Source organism: Heloderma suspectum, chromosome 1 (assembly GCF_057233095.1).
Source record: "Heloderma suspectum isolate Gila_16-S chromosome 1, 16-S_ref, whole genome shotgun sequence".
Taxonomy (NCBI): Eukaryota; Metazoa; Chordata; class Lepidosauria; order Squamata; family Helodermatidae; genus Heloderma; species Heloderma suspectum.
In genome coordinates this window covers 33,670,191-33,689,315 of record NC_139458.1, presented here as the reverse complement: position 1 = coordinate 33,689,315, position 19,125 = coordinate 33,670,191, and the positions used below count along the sequence as shown (strand labels likewise).

Sequence of the window (19,125 nt, the reverse complement as noted above, 5' to 3'; positions counted from 1 at the left end):
TAAGCTTTTATTGTTATTTACTATTATTTATTTCGTTTCTATACCATCCAATAACTGAAGCTGTCTGGGTGGTCCACAGAAATGATGGGAATCGACAAATCTGTATTGTTAGATGCTAATTTTGTTGTTGTTTTCTTTGAAGTGGGCTCTTCAAGAAGAGAAGGAGTACCTGCTCATGTTAATCTTTCTGCATCTTCAATGCTAATGATAGCAATGCAGTATACATCCAATCCTGGTATGTACCAGTTTTTATGGCTGTTTGTCAGTCTTCCAGGATATAAATCACATAACAGCATGTTAAAAATGTGGGGTGTATTTTTTCTTTCTTTAGCAGACCTACTTGAAAGCTAACACTGCATGAATTCCTTTTCAACAAGATCTTTAATGCTTCTCACTATGTTCTTATTTTGAAAAGGAATTGAAAATTGCCCTTTTTAAATGTCTGCCTGAAGGAGCTATTTTGGCGATAATTAATTTCACAGTGTCGCAAAGGTACATTTCAATCTCAGTGTTAGAGACTTTGAACCAGTTCTGTAAATTCTGTTTTCATGCCGGAAAATGGAACAGCATCGGTTTTTATCACAATTGCTTTAGTGATAATTAAGGAACACTGAAGTTCATATTAAATTTAGATAGAAATGTGTTGATTGCTTCACATTCTGCACTTTGATAAGGTTCTTGATGACGCCTCCTTACAGAAGGACAAATTACGACTCCTGCAGTCTGATAAATGCATTGCAGTTAGAAAGATAGGAACTGTCGTGTCGGTTCTGATAAATGGAGGTCTATTCTTTTTATTGTGTGCAGGGCTTAGCTCCACTTTTTTTTTTTTTTTTAACAGAGAAAGACTCCTTGGTCTAACAGCTCTATCACACTCAAAAACCAATAGGTGAACATTCCCCCATGATAACATTGCTATGCTAGGGGGAAAAACTTACCCTGACTGTTAGGTGGCTGCTGCAGCCACTGTGTCGATAAAAAGATGGCAGTGCTACTGCAGTAGCTGACATCAGATGATTCAAAAGAAGCTCCAACCTCCTGTGGTAAGGAGAACCTGGATTTGTTTGAAATACACAGCAGCAATAGTCCTTATCTTTGAATGTACCTCCACATGGAAGTCTTACATACCATCCAGAACATGGTTAGCTAAGAACAGAGGTTGGCAAAAGGGAGATGGGGATCAACTGGTAGAGCTCTGGGTGATTAATGATAGTTCAGCAAGGATTTCTGACACCCAATTTTTTAACAATAGCAGCAACAAGTTACCACGTCCAGTAAACTGTACTGCTGAAGTGAAGAAAGCTCAGGGCAACCAGGAATCCTTTTTTGTGTGGAAGGTTTGTGAGCTCTGTTCAGTTCTGGTACTCCAAACAAATTCCTGGGCTGGTAATTCTTTCCTATTGGGGCTCTTCACACACGACGCTAACCCACACTCAGTGTTTGAGTGTGGGTTGTTTTGAACCGTGGGTTGTTTGTTGAACCGTGGGTTAGCGTGCTGTCTGAATGCAGCATGTTTTCTGCAGATTGGGTAATCATTCTGCCTGAACACAGCCAGGGTGGCTTGTTAATTACGCAGTGTGGCTTGTTAACCACCCTGAACCACCCAACAACAAACCATGGGTTCTCAAGGTGGCTTGTTAAAAAAAAATAAGCCACACTGCATGGTTAACAAGCCACCCTGACTGCGTTCAGACAACACGCTAACCCACAGTTCAACAAACAACCCACTGTTCAGAACAACCCACGCTCAACCACTGAGGGTTAGTGCGTTGTGTGAACAGCCCCTCTATGTGCATGTCTTTTGCATTAGGGTTCAGTTTGTGGATCTCAGGATTCTAGTAAAATAGATTCAGCAAACCTGAGGTCTGCCCACCCTTGGCTTAGAACTGTCTTCTTTGTGCTAACTTTGCACATATAGGAAGTGTTTTGAATACAGGAAGACTATGAGATAGGGGCATATTCACACATGCAACCTGCCTTGTGCATTCTGAGAAATGCAGTCTGAATGTGCCCTTGATGAGCATTTGAATTGGCTTCAGGAATCCATATATGTGATGCTGACCATCCAAACAAGAATCATCAAATGTTATTATTACCTGTTTACCATGTAGGCTTTGAACCACCAAATAGACACTAATTAAGCCAATACGTATGGTTCAAAGCATTTCTGTTCCTTGATTTTGCATTTCAAGTTTTCCACTGAGTTTGTCTTTTCTCTCCCAGTGTACCATTGTCAGTTACTGGAGTGCCTCATGAAGTATAAACAAGAAGTGTGGAAAGTAAGTATATTTGTGACCAAATATATATGGTAGAAACAGTAGTATGAACCATAGTTTATTTTAACAGTGATATCACTTTTGTGTTACCAAATCAGTTGGAACAATTTAGATTGCTGATCCATTTTGGGGAGCATATAAGTATGATATTGCAGGGATGAGCAAAAGTAGATCTCCAGATGTTTTGGACTTCAGCTCCCAGCATTCCTGACCATTGGCCATGTTAGCAAGGGTTTCTGGGAGTTGAAGTCCAAAACATCTGGTGATCTATCTTCTGTCCAGCCCTGTTGTAATTGCAAGTATGCATGAAATCCCCCCCCCCACTCCCCATTGCCTTCATTTTGGATTCCAGGTTTAGAAGGGGCCTGGGCTAATGGAATTCTGGAAAAATAGCATTGATTCAGTCTTTTAAAACACACACATATATAGGGAGACATTTTGGGGGGCAAAAATTAGGAGTTGGCAAGATTTTCTAGGAGCCAGATTTGCAGGGGAGGGGGCTGGCTTCCTGACCTCTGTAGCAACCTAGCTGCCTGTTGCCAGGTCCAATTTTTATTGGTGACTGGGTGCCTGGATTTTTGCAGTTCTGAATATAAGCATAACAGACCTTGAATATAGTGACAGTCTATGTAGAGATGGACAACTCTGCTCCAGGGGAGAGACAGCCCCTTTCTCCAACCAACCCACATCCCTGGACCGTACCAAGATTCCACTCTATTCTCTCACCCAAGTTGCGCCAGAGTTGGAGCCACTCTTTCCTTTAGTCTGGATTGTTGCAATACCACTAACTTCCCTTTCCAGTTTGTTCAGTCTTTCAGAGTCAGCATCTATCAGTCAATAAGTGTCACTTTAAGAATGTTGCATCATCATCACCATCGTCATCACCTTTCTTTTCTGTTAAAAAGCAGCTTACAAAAATGTTAGAATGACAATGCTTTCTTTTAAAAACAAGATAAACTGTGTTAAAGGGAAAATCTGTCACAAAGCGACTCTGCGAAAATGCAGCTTAAAGGGCAGGAAAATCTGCGATTGATGTGGAGTTGGCGGTAATGTTACGTGTCACATCCATGTGTGAGGTGCATTGCACCACAGTAAATCTCTCCTGTAGATTGGCTCCTAAAAAACAAAACAATAATCACATAGCTCCAAATCTAACAGTGATATCAGGGGTGGGCAGCAGGTAGATCAGGATTTTCTGGTAGATCTCTGGGTGATCTCAAAGTATTACTCGCTCCCCATTTTTATTAATTAATTAATTCATTCATTTATTGAATTTATTAATCGCCCATCTGGCTGGTCACCCAGCCACTCTGGGCGATGTACAGCATATAATAAAGCAGTTTAAAACAATAAAATTCTACAATAAAAACATTTTCTAAAATACCCTAACCCACCCCAAATGCCTGCCTGAACAACCACGTTTTTAATGCACGGCAGAAGCTCATTAAAGAGGGGGCATGGCGGAGTTGCCTAGGGAGGGAGTTCCACAGAGTGGGCGCCACCACAGAAAAGGCCTTCTCCCTCGTCCCCACCAGTCTAGCTGTCCTGGCTGATGGGACAGAGAGAAGGCCATCCAAGGCTGATCTTGTTAAGTGGCCTGTCTGGTGTTGTTGGAGGCACTCCTTAAGATAGGCTGGGCCGGAACCATATAGGGTTTTAAAGGTCAAAACCAACACCTTGAATTTGGCCCAGAAGACAACTGGTAACCAGTGCAACTCCTTCAGCACTGGAGTGATGTGATCTTGCCAGTGGCTGCCTTTAATCAGGAGAGCCGCCGCGTTCTGTACCAGCTGCAGCTTCCGAACCGTCTTCAAGGGTAACCCCACGTAGAGCACATTACAGTAGTCTAAACAAGAGGAGACCAAGGCATGTACTACCGATGGGAGCAGATGGTCGGGAAGGAAGGGGCGCAGCCACCGTATCAGATGGAGTTGGTACAGCGCTGTCCGGCTCACAGCTGACACCTGAGCCTCCATTGACAGCTGGGAGTCCAAAATGACCCCTAGGCTGCGGACCTGGTCTTTCAAGGGTACCCTATTCAACACCAGGTCAACATCCCCCAGCCTCCTCTTGTCTCCCACCAAAAGTACCTCGGTCTTGTCAGGGTTCAGCTTCAGCTTATTCCTCCCCATCCAGCCACTCACCATCTCCAGACATTTGGACAGGGATTCTACGGCCAACCTTGGTGAAGATTTGAACGAGAGGCAGAGCTGCGTGTCATCTGCATATTGATGACACCGCACCCCAAACCTCCTGATGATAGCCCCCAGTGGCTTCATATAGATGTTAAATAGCATCAGGGAGAGGATGGAACCCTGTGGCACCCCACAAGTGAGTGGCCACGGGTCCGAAACCTCCTCTCCCAGTGCTACCCTCTGGTACCTGCTGGAGAGGAAGGACTGGAACCACGGCAATACAGTGTCTCCAATGCCCAACCCCTCCAGGAGGTCCGGGAGGATACCGTGGTCAACGGTATCAAAAGCCACTGAGAGGTCGAGGAGAACAAGGAAGGAGCATTCACCCCTATCCAGAGCCCTCCTCATATCATCCACCAAGGCGACCAAGGCCGTTTCTGTCCCATGCCCAAGCCTGAAGCCCGACTGAAATGGGTCTAGATAATCAGTTTCTTCCAAGTGTGCCTTCAACTGCATCGCCACCACCCGCTCAATCACCTTGCCCCAAAATGGCAGATTTGAAACTGGGCGAAAATTGTTCAGAACTTGGGGATCCAAGGAGAGCTTCTTTAAGAGCGGTCTTATCACTGCCTGCTTGAGGGCTGATGGCATCACTCCCTCCTCAAGGGAGGCATTCACTACCGCCCTGATCCCCTCACCCAGTCTCTCTCTGCAGCCCATAATGAGCCAAGATGGGCAAGGATCAAGTAAGCAGGTGGTCGGCCTTACAGATGAAAGCACCTTGTCCACTTCATCAGAAGGAAGAAGCTGGAACCAATCCCACAAAACCGGTTTGCCGCAGGCCGCCTCTTGCTCACTAACTGTATCCACAGCGTGTGGAGTTACACTCCTAATCTGATCAATTTTATCTGCAAAGTGCCTTGCCAAGGCCTCACAGGAGGCTTTAGAATGCTCCAGTGGTTCTGGAACAACGGTTCCGTTATTGCTCCTGCTTTGTGAATTAGGCTGCTGAGATGAAAGAAAGGTTTGGGGAAAAACCAGGAATGAGCTTTTGTGTGACAAGCTGTGAGCTCAGTTCTGGTGCTGCAAATAAATTTCTGGGCTGAGTATGAGCTCAGAGGCATCCTGGCTTCTTAATTCTAAGAATATATCCCCCCACTCCAAGCTAATATTTTGCACCTCATTCTAGTGGATAGACCTATGGTTCTAGGGAATAAAACAAGCCAGCAGCCTGCCCACCCCTGAGTTAAAACAAAGCAAACCCTAAATCCAAGCTAGAGATCATTACAAATTATAAGTTTGTTGACATGTTTTAAAAAGCCTTTTGTACTGTACTAGCCCCAAAGTGAACAGAGAAGGAGGGGAGGGCACGCCAGTATTTTGGTGCCACCAATGAGAATTCATTCTGAATAAGGCCGAGTTTGCACATAATTAGAAATCACTGTGGATGAATTTCCCCATGGGGCTTCTCAGTGCCACAATTTTTAATATGTGGGGGTACAGCGGGGGCGCACCATAGCTTCTTGTTGCATGTGAACCTAGTGAGGGTGGGTTGCTGGGGTGGTTGACAAGCCACCCACAACCCTAAAACAGCCTGTGGGTTCTGGGTGGCTTGTCAACCACCCCAGCAACCCACGCTCACTGGGTTTGCATGTGACAAGAAGCTATGGTGCGCCCCTGCTGCACCCCCACATATTAAAAATGGCTGCTGCCATGATGAGAAACCCCACGGGGAAATTCATCCACAGTGATTTCTCGTTTTGTGCGAATCAGGTTAGAATCTTTCTGGGAGGATTCAGATGTGAGCAGAAGGAGATGGTTTGAGGCTGTCATGGCATGCTATCTATATCTACTCTGAAGTAAGTCCCATGGAGTTCAGTGAGGCTCCCTCCCAGGTATATGTGTAGTGTAGGCATGGGGAACCTGTGTCCCTCCAGATGTTGCTGGAATACAACTCCCATCACCCCTGACCACTGACCATGCTGTTTGGATCTCTTGGGAGATGGAGTCCAACAAAACCTGAGCAGCTACAGTTTCACCCAGTGGAGGCTGGTGACTCCGATTTCGGTGAGACTACGATGACATTCTGGGCTTCATTCAGAACCAGCCAGAACTTTAAAGGCACTATCCAAGCTGCAGAATCCATTCTGAGGATAGAGTTTAGCCCCTTGGATAGCTCCTTTAGATTTCTGACTAAAACCCAGAATGGAATTACAGCCCCACCAAAATGTGAGCCACCAGCTTCCACTGGAGTCACCACCCTCGGGGTAGTGTATAGGACTGCAGGCCAACAGTGCAATCCTGTGCATGTCTACTTCGAGGTAAGTTCTGTTGTGTTCAGTGGGGCTAACTCCCAGATAAATAGGTACGGCCTGCAGCCTAAGCATGTTCAAGCCTCCAAAGGAGCATGGATTTGCGCATCGTTTTCTATGTTCTGTTGCATGGTCTTGCTGCACCTGTGAACATTTGACACTTTCTGAAATTAAACCTGCAGCGCCCCTGTCTTTCTCTTAGGACCTGCTGTACGTAATAGCATACGGCCCTTCTCAAGTAAAACCACCCGCAGTACAAATGCTTTTCCACTACTGGCCCAACTTAAAACCTCCCGGGGCAATAAGTGAGTACCGAGGACTCCAATACACAGGTAAGTGTATTGCACAGTCAAGCTGTACGTCAGTGCTAAATGGTCATGCCTGGTGGAAGCTTAGCACCAACGTTACAGAGATGTCGTTTTTCTGAGCAGCATTCAACAGCCTGTGTATAATGTGCTTACAGCCTTGTATGCCAAGTACTTACATATAGGAGTGTGTTTTTGGATCAGTGTGCTCCCCGATATGTCAACGAGTAAAGCAGCCAAGATGGCAGTGGTTTCTAGTAATCTCGTGACTAGAAAAGGAGTTCAGCATTGGAAGCAGCTGCCAAGAGATGGTGTGGAGTGTCCTTCACTGATGGTTTTCAAGTCACTGTGATGGATGCTTTAGGTGGAAAAGGTCCTCTCTTTGGGCAGAGGTGATCCATTAGGATGAGATGATCCATTAGGCACCTTCTAATTCTATGATTCCATAATGACATTCCTGAGTTATGCAGTAATGGAGCCACAGAACCTGTTGATCTGCCACTGTGCAAATTTCCCTCTGAAATCTCTGTGGCTAGGTGAAAACTTTCTTGTTTGGATTCGAGACTGATAAGAAACACAATGTCCTTCTTTTTTGGCACTGCCACCATATTCTCTCTTCTTGCTCTCATATGGGGCTGGTTCACATGCAGATGTAGATCAGTTGATTTCTCTTCTCACCCTAAGATTCAGATTCTTCAGTACTCAATGAGTCATGGCCAGTGGTGTAGTGGTAAATTTTGAGGTGCAGGCATTCATCATGACAGTCCCCATAGCCACGCCCCCAAGAAGATTCCAGAAATCCAGGCATCTGTGTTGATCCATATCAAGGAACCAGTTCTGGCAGTTTTCATCACCAGGAGCAGTTCTTTTGCAAAGCTAATGTGTCATAATTGCCCATTCAAGACCAAGCCATCCCAAAATACTTTGTATTACAACAGGGAACAATTGTCAGGAGCGCCCTAGCGACCTCTCTCAGTACATTCCAATAGCCAACTCAAGACACAGACGAAAGGATTCTTCTCAAGGCTTTAATCCTTTTACAACTTAATGACTCTTTCAGATGCTAATCACCAGCGACTAAGCAAGAAACAGCAGAGTAGCCTATGCTCCGGGTAGGCAGTTGGTCCCCATTTGAAGGAGAATCACTTGAGGACCCTGAACTTATGGGCTAGGGAGAGATCCTTCCTCTTTCCCTTGGGTCCATGGGAGGCAGCCGTTGCTTGCGCGCCAAACGGGTGCTATGCCTCCTTTCCACGCCCTCCATCGCTCGTCGTTCCCTGCATCTGCATCGAGCGTCTAGCAAGTCCCCCTCCCGCACTCTCTCACTGCCCAGGTCACTATCTATCTCAGGAATGCCAGCAGGAGGAATCTCTGCCAGCTGCTGTGCCTGTGAGGGATGACCGCGCTCCTCTCCCACGGATTGCTGATCCTCCTCAGAATCAGAACTGCTCTGGGGTTCTATCGGCTCAGTTTCCACCCTGACAACAATGTATTGTTGCTGGGAAAATTCATTCCACCCCACCCCCACTACTGTGGGATTACAGTGTGTATGGGGGTTGCCTGGCAGATGCTGTACTTCTTCACACAGTGCATAGTTAAACTATGGAATTCATTACCATAGCTATGTAGCGATGGCCACCACTTTGGATGGCTTTAAAAGGAAGTTAGACAGAGTCATGGAGGAGAAGGCTATCAGTGGATACTAGTCCTGATGATTGTATGCTTCCTCCAGTATCAGAGGCTATATGCCTATGTACTCCAGTTGCTGGGGATCATGGGCAGGAGGGTGCTGTTGTACCCATGTCCTCCTTGTGAGTTTTCCCTGGGAAACTGGTTGGCCACTGTGTGAACAGAGTGCTGGACTAGATGGGCCCTTGGTCTGATCCAGCATGACTTTCTTATGTTCTTGTGACCTTATGACATGAAAGTGTAGGCACTGCATCCCTGTGAGCCCTGGCTCCACTATATGGCTGATCACAATTGAACTGACAGTGTGAACTGATCTCACCAACAAGCACAAACTCCTTCATACGTTAGGGCTATTTCCCATGTATCTGCTCTACACAGGGGTGGCAGCATCTCCCCCGCCCCACCCTCCGAGCATGTTAAAAGGCACAACTTCAGTGTTTGTACTTTCATAGGTAGGGCTCCCCATGAATGGGAATCTTGCTTTTTCCAGGATTCCTGATCTTGGAAGGCCCTGCTTATGCACAGACATGCATATGAATGTTGCAGAAAAGTCTTTGATATCTGGGCATTGGGTTGTCTGTGTGTGTGTGTGTGAGAGAGAGAGAGAGTGTAACTTGTGCATAACCCACTATCTCTGTGCACATTTCCCATATGTATGGAGAAGAACCCTAATGTACTTTGGGTTTAATGAGTTTGAGGTGAGGAGATACAGATGTTCCTCATGTGGTTTAAATTGGTGGCTAAAGACAGATGCAACATTTCTAGAGCAATGGAGCCAATCTGGAAGAACCCTCATTGCATTCAGAACAAACGTCCATTTCCTTCCTAGAGATGAAATCTGGAAGAAGAAGAAAAAGGTTCTGTGTGTTCGCAGCAATTAGCCGGGTGTGGATAGCGCTGATTGGCAAACACCTGTGATGTTGTCAAGAAACTTCCTTCCAATCCTCAGATGTTTTGCTTTTTTTTTTTTAAGTTTCTTTTTCATGTTATTAATGAATGAACATTTAAATGGACATGTACTGCTTTACATTTTTTTTTGTTTTAAATGCTGGTCAGCTCATCTGAAGCACTGAGGCGTGGGGAGAGGAAAAACTGACAACTGAACTAGCATTCAGTGCACTGGTATACATGTCCACTGTTCATACTGTGAAGCTGGAGAAAAAGCCAGTCTTCTTGCGAGTTCTCATTTTATACTATGTCTGTCTTTACCCTGTGATGGCCCATTCACTCATTCAAGTAACCATTTGTCTGCAGAAGTCAAGTGATGAACATGGTGGTGTGAACCGGCCCTTAGAAATACCTTGCACTGTATTTTTTTTAAATTGTGCAGAATTATAAAGAAGACTCGCCATGTTTAGAATATAAGGAGATGTTTTATACTCGTGCTGTATCTAGTTCACCATAGCTAATATCTCTCTAGGTTCTCAGGCTGGGTTCTTTCCTGTGGATGGCCTGAGCTCCTTTAAAAGGAGTTATCAGGTATTGAATCTGGATCCAGAATGCATTGCAGTCCTGAACTCTCACTATGCTGTGGCTCCATATCTGCCAAAGCTGGGCTGACATTAGAATGGGGCAAAAAATAATTTTAAATCTGGCATATGTTCAAGGTCTGAAACTGGGCCTGAGACTAAATTCTGTCACTTGAAATTCATACAGTTGATACTATTGGTCTCACTCAGTACTGTATCTAACTCATAATGAGCTATTTGTTAACTTTTGTGTGTTTATCCGTGGTGGTTTTGTTTTTCAGCATGGAATCCCATACACTGTCAGCACATTGAATGCCATAATGCCATTAACAAGCCGGCAGTGAAGGTAATGGACACTTTTGCACCCCTTAGAATGTGTCCGCTGCGGAGCCGCTCTCACTGTGTCTCAGCAGTCCCTGGCATATTGGGGCTATCCCTCATTCAGAGTTAGAAACTGAAAGGAAGACCTTGTCAGGTCCACAAAACTGGCCTACCATTCAAGCCATGGCACTGCCAAGTGTAAACAAAGCCCCACAGTAACCCCCCCTTCCAATAGTACTCTTGTTTAAATCCTTCCATTTGTTAGAAACCTTTCTGTAGATTGTCCATGGAACAGGAATTTGCTGTCCAAATCTGCCTCCTGATCCTGAAAGACCTACTGTAATTCTGTACACAGAGACACATTGCTGAACCTCACAGAGACACATTGCCTCCCATGTCCTTTGCTTACACTCAGACCATCTAGAATGTACATACCCTCTAGGGGACCAGAGGTCTTACCACACCAGAAGCCACATATGACCAAGAAAAGGAAATCCCAGATTGGCCTTTCTATATAGGATATACCTCCCTTTTTACTTTCCACCAATTCGCAACCCTTGCTCACGTAGAGTTCATCTGTCCTTCAACAGCAGCAGGGGTGTGGAGAAGGTAGTTCTCCAGATGTTTTGGACTTTGATTCCCATAAGCTCCTGCCAGCATGGCTAATGGTCAGGAGTGCTGAGAGTTGGTCCAAAATATTTGGAGATCTACCTTCTGCCTGCCCGTGAGCTACAGGACCAACTGTTGGACAGCTGTAATTCAGCGTAGAGTAGTTAGAACTCATGCAAAGTAAGGCTGTCCATGAAAAGAAAAGCCAGTGTTATCCCCAGTTTTTGGTTGTGCTCTTTGCAACAAGCATGTTTAGCACTCAAACAGCTCAGGGTGAAGTGTCAGATGTTCATGAGTGGATATGTTAACATTTGAGCTAAGACTGAGGGCAGAACTAAAAGTAAAATCTCATGGTAAGCAGGGTGAAACTGCACATTACAAGAGAAAAGGGGATGCCACCAAAAATGACTTCCCCATGTCAAGCTGTCTCATATTTAAGAAGAGTCAAGCTCTCCCCACTGTAATGTGTAGTAACACTTACCCCATGTCTTTACATCATGACCTTGTGCATTTCCACACTCCCTCCAGCCTATGATGTGAAGTTGGGATGGCAAAATGCACAGTGTAATGATGTCATGATGACACAAAGCAAATGATGCAACGTGTTATGAGAAAGAGGGGAGAACTTGACTCAGGGATGCCATTTTGAAGGCATCTCCATGTCTCTTGTAACACAAAATTCTACCATGAGTACCATTTATCTCAGGGATAAAAAATAAACCTGAATTACCCCATAAAAGTCTCAAACAGCCTTCACCAATCTGGTGACCCCCAGATCTTTTGGGCTTCATTTCCCATTAGCTTCAGCTAGCATGGGCAATCATCAGGAATGGTGGAAGTTGTAGTCCAAAATGTCTGGAGGGTACCAGGTTGTGGGAAGCTGCTTTAAAAGATCCTACATGCTTCCCTTCCACCCAGTAAGTTGCTTCCACAATTCAGTTTGGAAGGCAAGCAAATAATGTTTTCTTTTGATATTGTAGCTAACAGTGTTTCCAGTCTTGTCCAGCCCAAACTTGCTTGTATATAAGCTCTGCTTAGTTCTGGCCTGCCAAGGACTCAGTGAACTTAGAACGTGCTTACCAGTCAAAGCAAATCCATTAGAAATGATCATATTATCGCTTGACTTCCTTTTTCTCTGAGATCAGTGCAGTATCAGCAATTATATCCCAAACAAAACATTCAACTCATTTGTGCTATCTTCACTGGTTACCCTTTCCCCACAGCCAAGCACCGACAAAACTGGTAGGAATGCCTGAGAAAGGCCCTAGATTCTCTTCTGTCAGTGTAAGCGCTGAAGTGCCTATGAAGTTTTGAGTTTTCATATTCGGGGGAGTTGGGTTCATTGATCGGAGCACCTTTTTGGAGAGAGAAACTGATTATGTCCTTCCTGTGTGTTTCAGATGTGCATAGATGCTTCCTTATCTGTGGCTTTGGGTGATAAACCACCCCCTCTCTACCTTTGTGAAGAATGCAGCCAGAGGATTGCAGGGTGGGTAGACCAAGAGAGGCAAAAACGACTGGAAAAATAATAATAGTGATCACAATGAATGGAAGAATCACCTGTCCAGTGTATTAAAAGCTCACGACCGAATTAAATGAAAAACCAAAACAGCATTGCACAAACTGGACAGTGAAATACTGAAACAGATAGAAATTAAAAAATTAATAAAAATAATAATGATCACAATGAACTTAATAATAATATAATAATCACAATGAACATAATAATAATAATAATAATAATAATAATAATAATAATAATATACTCACAATGAACTTAAGAATCACCTATCCAGTGTATTAAAACAGTGGGACCCAATTAAATGAAAAACCAAAACAGCATTGTACAAACTGGACAGTGAAATACTGAAACAGACAGAAATCAGAATAAAGCAAACCAGTTTCCACGTCACAGTAAATCTGATTCCCCCCCCCCCATTTGGCAACACAGGAAGTCATTTATTTTTGAGACCATGCCACATCTGCTGGGGGATGTGGCTGTGCAAAAGAGTACAATTATATTGGGGTAGGAAAAAAGGAAATCAATGTATATTAGCCGGTTTGTGGAAGTAAATAAGGACTTTGATTCATGATTGAGGACAGCAAACTGGGAAAAGCAAAATATCAGTAGAACAGTCTTCCCCAACCTGGCACCCTCCAGATGATTTGGACTACAAATCCCATCAACTGTGGATGATGGGAGTTGTAGTCAAACACATCTGGAGGGTGCCTGGTTGTGGAAGGGCTCCTGCAGAATTTGCCCAGATCTCCTCTGGTCTTGCAGCCTTTAGGGAAATTCTCCCTTTGCCTTTTAAAACTCATCACTATAGCCATGAATTCTAGAAACCTAAACAGTTTTTTCTGTTTTCTGTTTTTTAAACCCTTCTGTTCCAGACTACCATGCCTCTTTTTGTTCTCTTACAATTTGCATAGAGTAGAAAAGTTGACAGATCTAATGAACAGAGCATTTTTTTTTTTTTTTAAAGACTGAAAGCAGTATGGATAAGGGCATCATTGTCTGTGATGTACACATGCATTCAGGGGAAAGGCACCCTCTTTTTCCTTCGAAAGCCAGTGTGATGTAGTGGTGCAAGCAGCAGACTAGAACCATGGAAACCCAGGTTCAGATCCCCACTCAGTCATGAAGATCTCTGGGGGACCTTGTCCCAGTTACTACCTCTCAACCAAACCTACCTCACAGGGTTGTTGTGAAGATAAAATGGGGGATGGAGTGGAGACCCATGTACACTGCCCAAAGGGTGCCATCCTATGCATGTTTAGACAGAAAAAAGTCCTACAACTCCCAGCATTTCCTAGCCAACATGGCTGGCTGGGGAATGTTAGGAGTTGTAGGACTTTTTTCTGCATAGGATTGCGAGCCTTAAGTGTCTAATAAATCAGGGACGGGTGAGATAAAAAATTGTGACGCTCCTGCGAAGAATGCAGGAAGCCAGTACTGCAAGCTGAATATCTTGCTGTGAATTTGTACTGACAGAATCAGAAGGGCTGATGCACCTCTTCAGAAATTCCACTTCCTCAAACAGACACCATTCCAACTGCAATCCTATAGCCTCTTACCTGAGTAAGCCCTACTGAACATGGTGAGACCTACTTCCGAGTAGACATGTATAGGATTGCGATGTCAGGCGACCATCTACAGCACAATCTGCCACACCTTTTACCACACATCTGAACCTGATGTGGTAAAATAATTTCTACCACCACTGAGAGAGATGATATATATGATCAAGTTTATTTATTCATTATTTATTTATCACATTTCAATACTGCCCAGTACCCGAAGTGCTTTGCGCAGTTCGCAACAATTAAAACAGTAAAATACAACATAAGATACGATATAAAAGTTTAAAACTACAGCATAAAATAAAAGTAAAAACCAAAATAAAACCTACCAGCAATGCAATGATTTAAAATACAGTAAGAAATTTAAACAACAGAAACTGAAAGACTAAAATGCCTGGGGAAAAAAAGCAGGTTTCACCTGGTGCCGGAAATGGCACAGCATAGGTTCCAGGCAAGCCTCTCTGGGAAACGCATTCCACAATGGGATGCCACAAAAGAAAAGACCCTCTTCTTAGTAGCCACCCACCTCACTTCCTTTGGCAGGGGCTCCCAGAGAAGGACCACTCAGGTTGATCTTAGGGCCTGGGCAGGTATATATGGGAGAAGATGATCCTTCAGGTACCAAGTTACCCTGAGAGTTCACTGTGAGGGAGTTTAATTATCTGTACTACAGCTTATCACTTTATAAGCTGTAAAACCACCCCATGCAATTTATTTATTTGTCACGTTTGTATCTCACACTTCCCCCTAAGGGGCTTAGGGTGGTATTGAAACAGTGATGCTATTTTATCCTCAAAACAACCCTGTGAAGTAGGTTAGGCGGAAAAAATAGTAACTTGCCCTGGCTTTACAGAAGAAGTGGGTAATTTGTGGCCGTCAGAAAAGAGAGGGAAACAGGGAGAGAAGGGGGTGTCAAAGAAGAGAGAGAGAGAGAAGCTGTTCATGTAGCACACCAACCCACACTCAGTGGTTGAGTGTGGGTTGTTTTGCACTGTGGGTTGTTTGTTGAATTGTGGGTTAGTGTGTGTTGTCTGAACACAGTCAGGGTGGCTTGTTAACCATGCAGCATGACTTATTTTATCGAACAAGCCACCTTGAGAACCCATGGTTTGCTGGGTTGTTCAGGATGGTTCAGACATCATGCTAACCCATGGTTCAACAAACAACCCATGGTTCAAATATTGTGTCAGCAGCCCCAGAGAGAGACAGAAGGAGATCTGTCCCCTCTCACTGCTGGCTATTTTCTTTCACAAGACTTTTAGAAGGGAGCATTTTCATTGTATAATAAAAAGAAGTGTTGCTATGAATGAAATCTGGCCTAGGGCTCCTGTTCAGTAACTGGGAAAAAAAGATTACATTTTAAAAAATACATTGCAGCTTCACTTTTTAATATAGTTTCGCCTTTGCTTTCAGAATCTAGTCGTCGTCAAATTTTAGGGCAAGTGAATGCAAATTCACGGACACGTAGACCAGAAGGTCTGCTTCTTTTGTGTGGCTGTCCCATAACTGCCTTGGCATCGCAGTGACACCATTTGCAGAGGATAAAAGGAAAAAAGTAATTTAATTTTATACAGGTCACCTTGGTGTTGAAGTGATCTTTGATTTAAACCTGAAGCAAAAACATAATTGAATTTGCTAGGAGGCCTGGCAAGCGCAGCGTCTTTGACACTAGAGCTGTGTGTTCTCTTTTTGTGTTTGGCTTGTACCTTTTGCCATCTGAGGAGCGTCAGGATGCTCTCTGGCTTTTCTCATCTTCTAAATTAGGATTGTCAGTGTAATCTGCAAAAAGGGTCGAACGTGGAAGACTTGACATCGATGCGGTGGTAATTTGCAATGAATGCAAGGTGACAAAGAAGACTAGCCCAAACAGTTCAGTTTAGAAATAAAAATCATGGCTTGGATCCTAGCTAGGCGACATGAACAGAAGGTGCCCTTCCGTTCACAGATGGGCCGCAGATCCGGCGGGACCAAATTCTGCTGGCAGGAATGTCCATGAGTGGAACTCTACACAGGAGATGCTCCGGCCAGCAGGAGCAAAGTCAGGATCCCAGCATAAAACAAGCTTGTCATGATCATAATGAGGAGCCCACCCTGTAAAATTTAGAAAATGGCTGTTTCGTTTGGGGGTGAGGTGGGGGCAGCAAACATCACAAGCCACTCTGATTCTTTTTTTCTTTTTTTTTCCTTTTAAGGGATCACAGTGAATGGTTGATTGATGTTCTTTTACCACAAGGTAAGACTGCATTTAAAGTTGGATAGCAAGTTATATGGGCAATATGGTGATATGGGTGTTTATAGAATCATAGAATTGTGGGATTATAAGGGTGCTCAAAGAAGTGGAGGCTGGTGGCTCTGATGTCAGTGGGGAGTGAATCTGCTCTGGGTTTCAATCAGAACCAGTCAGAACTCTAAAGCAGCTGCTTTAGAGTTCTGACTGAAACTCAGAGCGGATTCACCACCCCACTGACATCAGAGCCATCAGCCTCCACTGACTCAGAGGTCATTCAACTCAACCCCCTATATTGTAGGTCATTATGGTAGAGCATGTGCCTTGGATGCGGAAGGACCAGGTTCAGTGCCTGGCTTCAGGTGAAAGGAGCAGGGAGGAGGTGATGGCGAAGACCTCTGCTTGAGACCCTGGAGAGAGCCAGTCATTCTAGACAATGCTGGACTAGACTGACACACAGCCTGACTGGATATAAGACAGCTTCCTGTGTTCCCAATCCCAAAACTGCCTGCTAGGTTTCTCAGAGTGCTGCAAGAGAACTGCTGGTGAGCCATGAGAAATAACCAAATTAGAACAATTAAAGTTTCCAGTGAGCCCGAAGTACTTGCTCGAAGAAGCAGCCCTCTCCACCTCTGCAGGTAGTTCTGAAGTTATTGGCTCTTTCAAACAGAATTACCCACTCTCAGAGGAATTGTGTTTGGAGCTGTGACCCATGCAGAAACGCACAGTGTGCTCAGAAGGCAGGTAGTTCTTATTTTTACACACCCTAGAGCCCCTTTCAGGAATTGGTAGGATCCAGTCATATTTAGAGTAGACCCATTGAAATCAATGGGACTTGAGTATGACTAAGTCTGGATCCAACCCATTGTCTACCTGCATAGATTAAACCCTTGGAGGGGGAACAGGGCCCCCTGCTGGATCCCACTGGCCCACCCCTGACTTCCATGTATTAGCCCAAGGGTTTCATGCCTTCCAGACAACAAGCGGAGGTCAAGGTTGTTACTGTTGGAGCACAGCGACATCAGTAGGTGTCCTTTCCCTCCATGTTGTAATTATTCTAGGAATGGAGGCGATGTTGGAAAGGGGCTGAAAAGGAAACCGTGTACGAGTAAAGTGTGCCTTCTATTTGATTTAGAAAAGAAGCATTCCTCAGTCAGAAACTTGGCTTATTTTTGAGGAAACACCACAATCTCTTACAGATGTTCAACTACATTGTGGAGGAGGAGCAGTGTAGCTGTAGCTCTGCTCCCCTGTCCTGCGCACATTAATTTTAACATCAAAGGAGAGCCTACACGTATGCGAGTGTTCATGTATATGGACCTAACAACATGATTGGGAACCCTGCCTTTGACAACCATGTGGAGGGATCCATTCATGCTTCCTAGGCTCTTCAGACATTTTAATGAGTCAGAACATTCAGAGTGAGGGCAGGATGCAGCCCTGGACCACTGGAAGTTTCCCACTTCTGCTCTAAGAGATTAGGCTGTAAATGAAAAAGTATAACTTATGGTAAAACATATAACTGATGTGCTACAGGGAGCTGTTTTGTACCCAAGTCAGCTGTCTATTTAAGACAAAGGTGGCTCACAACAGATAGGCCAAAAGGCAAATAGGGAGTTTCCTAGAGGGTATGAGGATGTCACTTTTGGGGACTGATCTTTTGTGGAGGCTTTGCGGAAAATTGACTGCCTCTTTTTGTTAAGGAAGATTGCCAGGGAAGTGACACTTAGTGAAATTGTTCCAGAGTATCTTATCCAAGCTGCAGAAGAATGAGTGTCAAAATGCATTCAGTCACATACTTCTAAGTGTTTTTGGTTACTTCCAGACAAGCCTTTTATTGTGCAATCACCCTGCCTCGTTCATGGAATTTTACGGGGGGTTCAGACGTTGTCGTCTTCCACTTGTAACCCTCCCGTGTTTTTCCATTGCTTCTTCAATCTTTATTCTTTCCACAAAAAGTCCCATCAGGAGGAAAAGAGAGAATAGCTGCACGATGTCTTTTGATTAGTAGCACTAGGTGCCGCCCATTTGGAAGTACCCATCGTCTATGAACAAATGATGCTGTTGATCAGAATAAGATGTCATTGGCTAGGTTGCCAGTTTTTCTTTCATACTGTATGTGTTAATAAATATCCTATGTCTGAAGTTTTGGGGGGATACATTTTTTTTTTTTAGATAGGCTAGTATCCTTTCGGTGTGCTTCTTGTGGTGAAATCCAGACAGACTCTGATGAGACTTGAGTCTGGTAGACTTCCATCACAGGCGAGTTTGCCAGTATATTGCTAAATTTGGCATTAAAAACCAACCACAGAATTTGATGGCATTCTCTATTCCTGAAGCTGTTCCCTCTAGTCTACTGTGCATTTCTTTGTGTGTCTGTCTATATCTCTTGAGTGTACCTTGCACTACATTCCTTTGATGAATTCTCTGTCTAGGTCCAGCCTCTGGACCTGCATAGAGAACAGGGTCATGTCCGTCTTCATATTGGGCAGGCCAGAATAATTGACCACGTCCATGCAAATGGGAAGCAGGGAACAATTATCATGTTTTGAACTGTAAGAGAAAGAAGCTCCAAACTGGACAACAACAAAGATGCCCCATCCAGGTGCCTAAACCTGCTGAGCTTTGCAGACAGAACTATAACACATGCCTTATTCTACAAGGACTCAGTATGGCTGGAGTTCTCTTTCTTGCACAC

The 19,125-nt window shown here is 44.3% G+C and overlaps 1 protein-coding gene across 2 annotated transcripts in view; it reads left to right on the top strand.

The window, feature by feature from the left end:
* The window catches only part of UNC79 (unc-79 subunit of NALCN channel complex), a 222,922-nt gene that overhangs the window by 33,999 nt on the left and 169,798 nt on the right, over nucleotides 1-19,125 (top strand). For both annotated transcript variants that reach the window (XM_084840226.1, XM_084840236.1), the window contains 6 exons: nucleotides 143-235; nucleotides 2,224-2,279; nucleotides 6,926-7,055; nucleotides 10,468-10,532; nucleotides 12,517-12,605; nucleotides 16,393-16,433. In XM_084840226.1, the coding sequence (XP_084696352.1) occupies nucleotides 143-235; nucleotides 2,224-2,279; nucleotides 6,926-7,055; nucleotides 10,468-10,532; nucleotides 12,517-12,605; nucleotides 16,393-16,433 (474 nt within the window). The remainder of the gene's footprint in view (nucleotides 1-142; nucleotides 236-2,223; nucleotides 2,280-6,925; nucleotides 7,056-10,467; nucleotides 10,533-12,516; nucleotides 12,606-16,392; nucleotides 16,434-19,125) is intronic.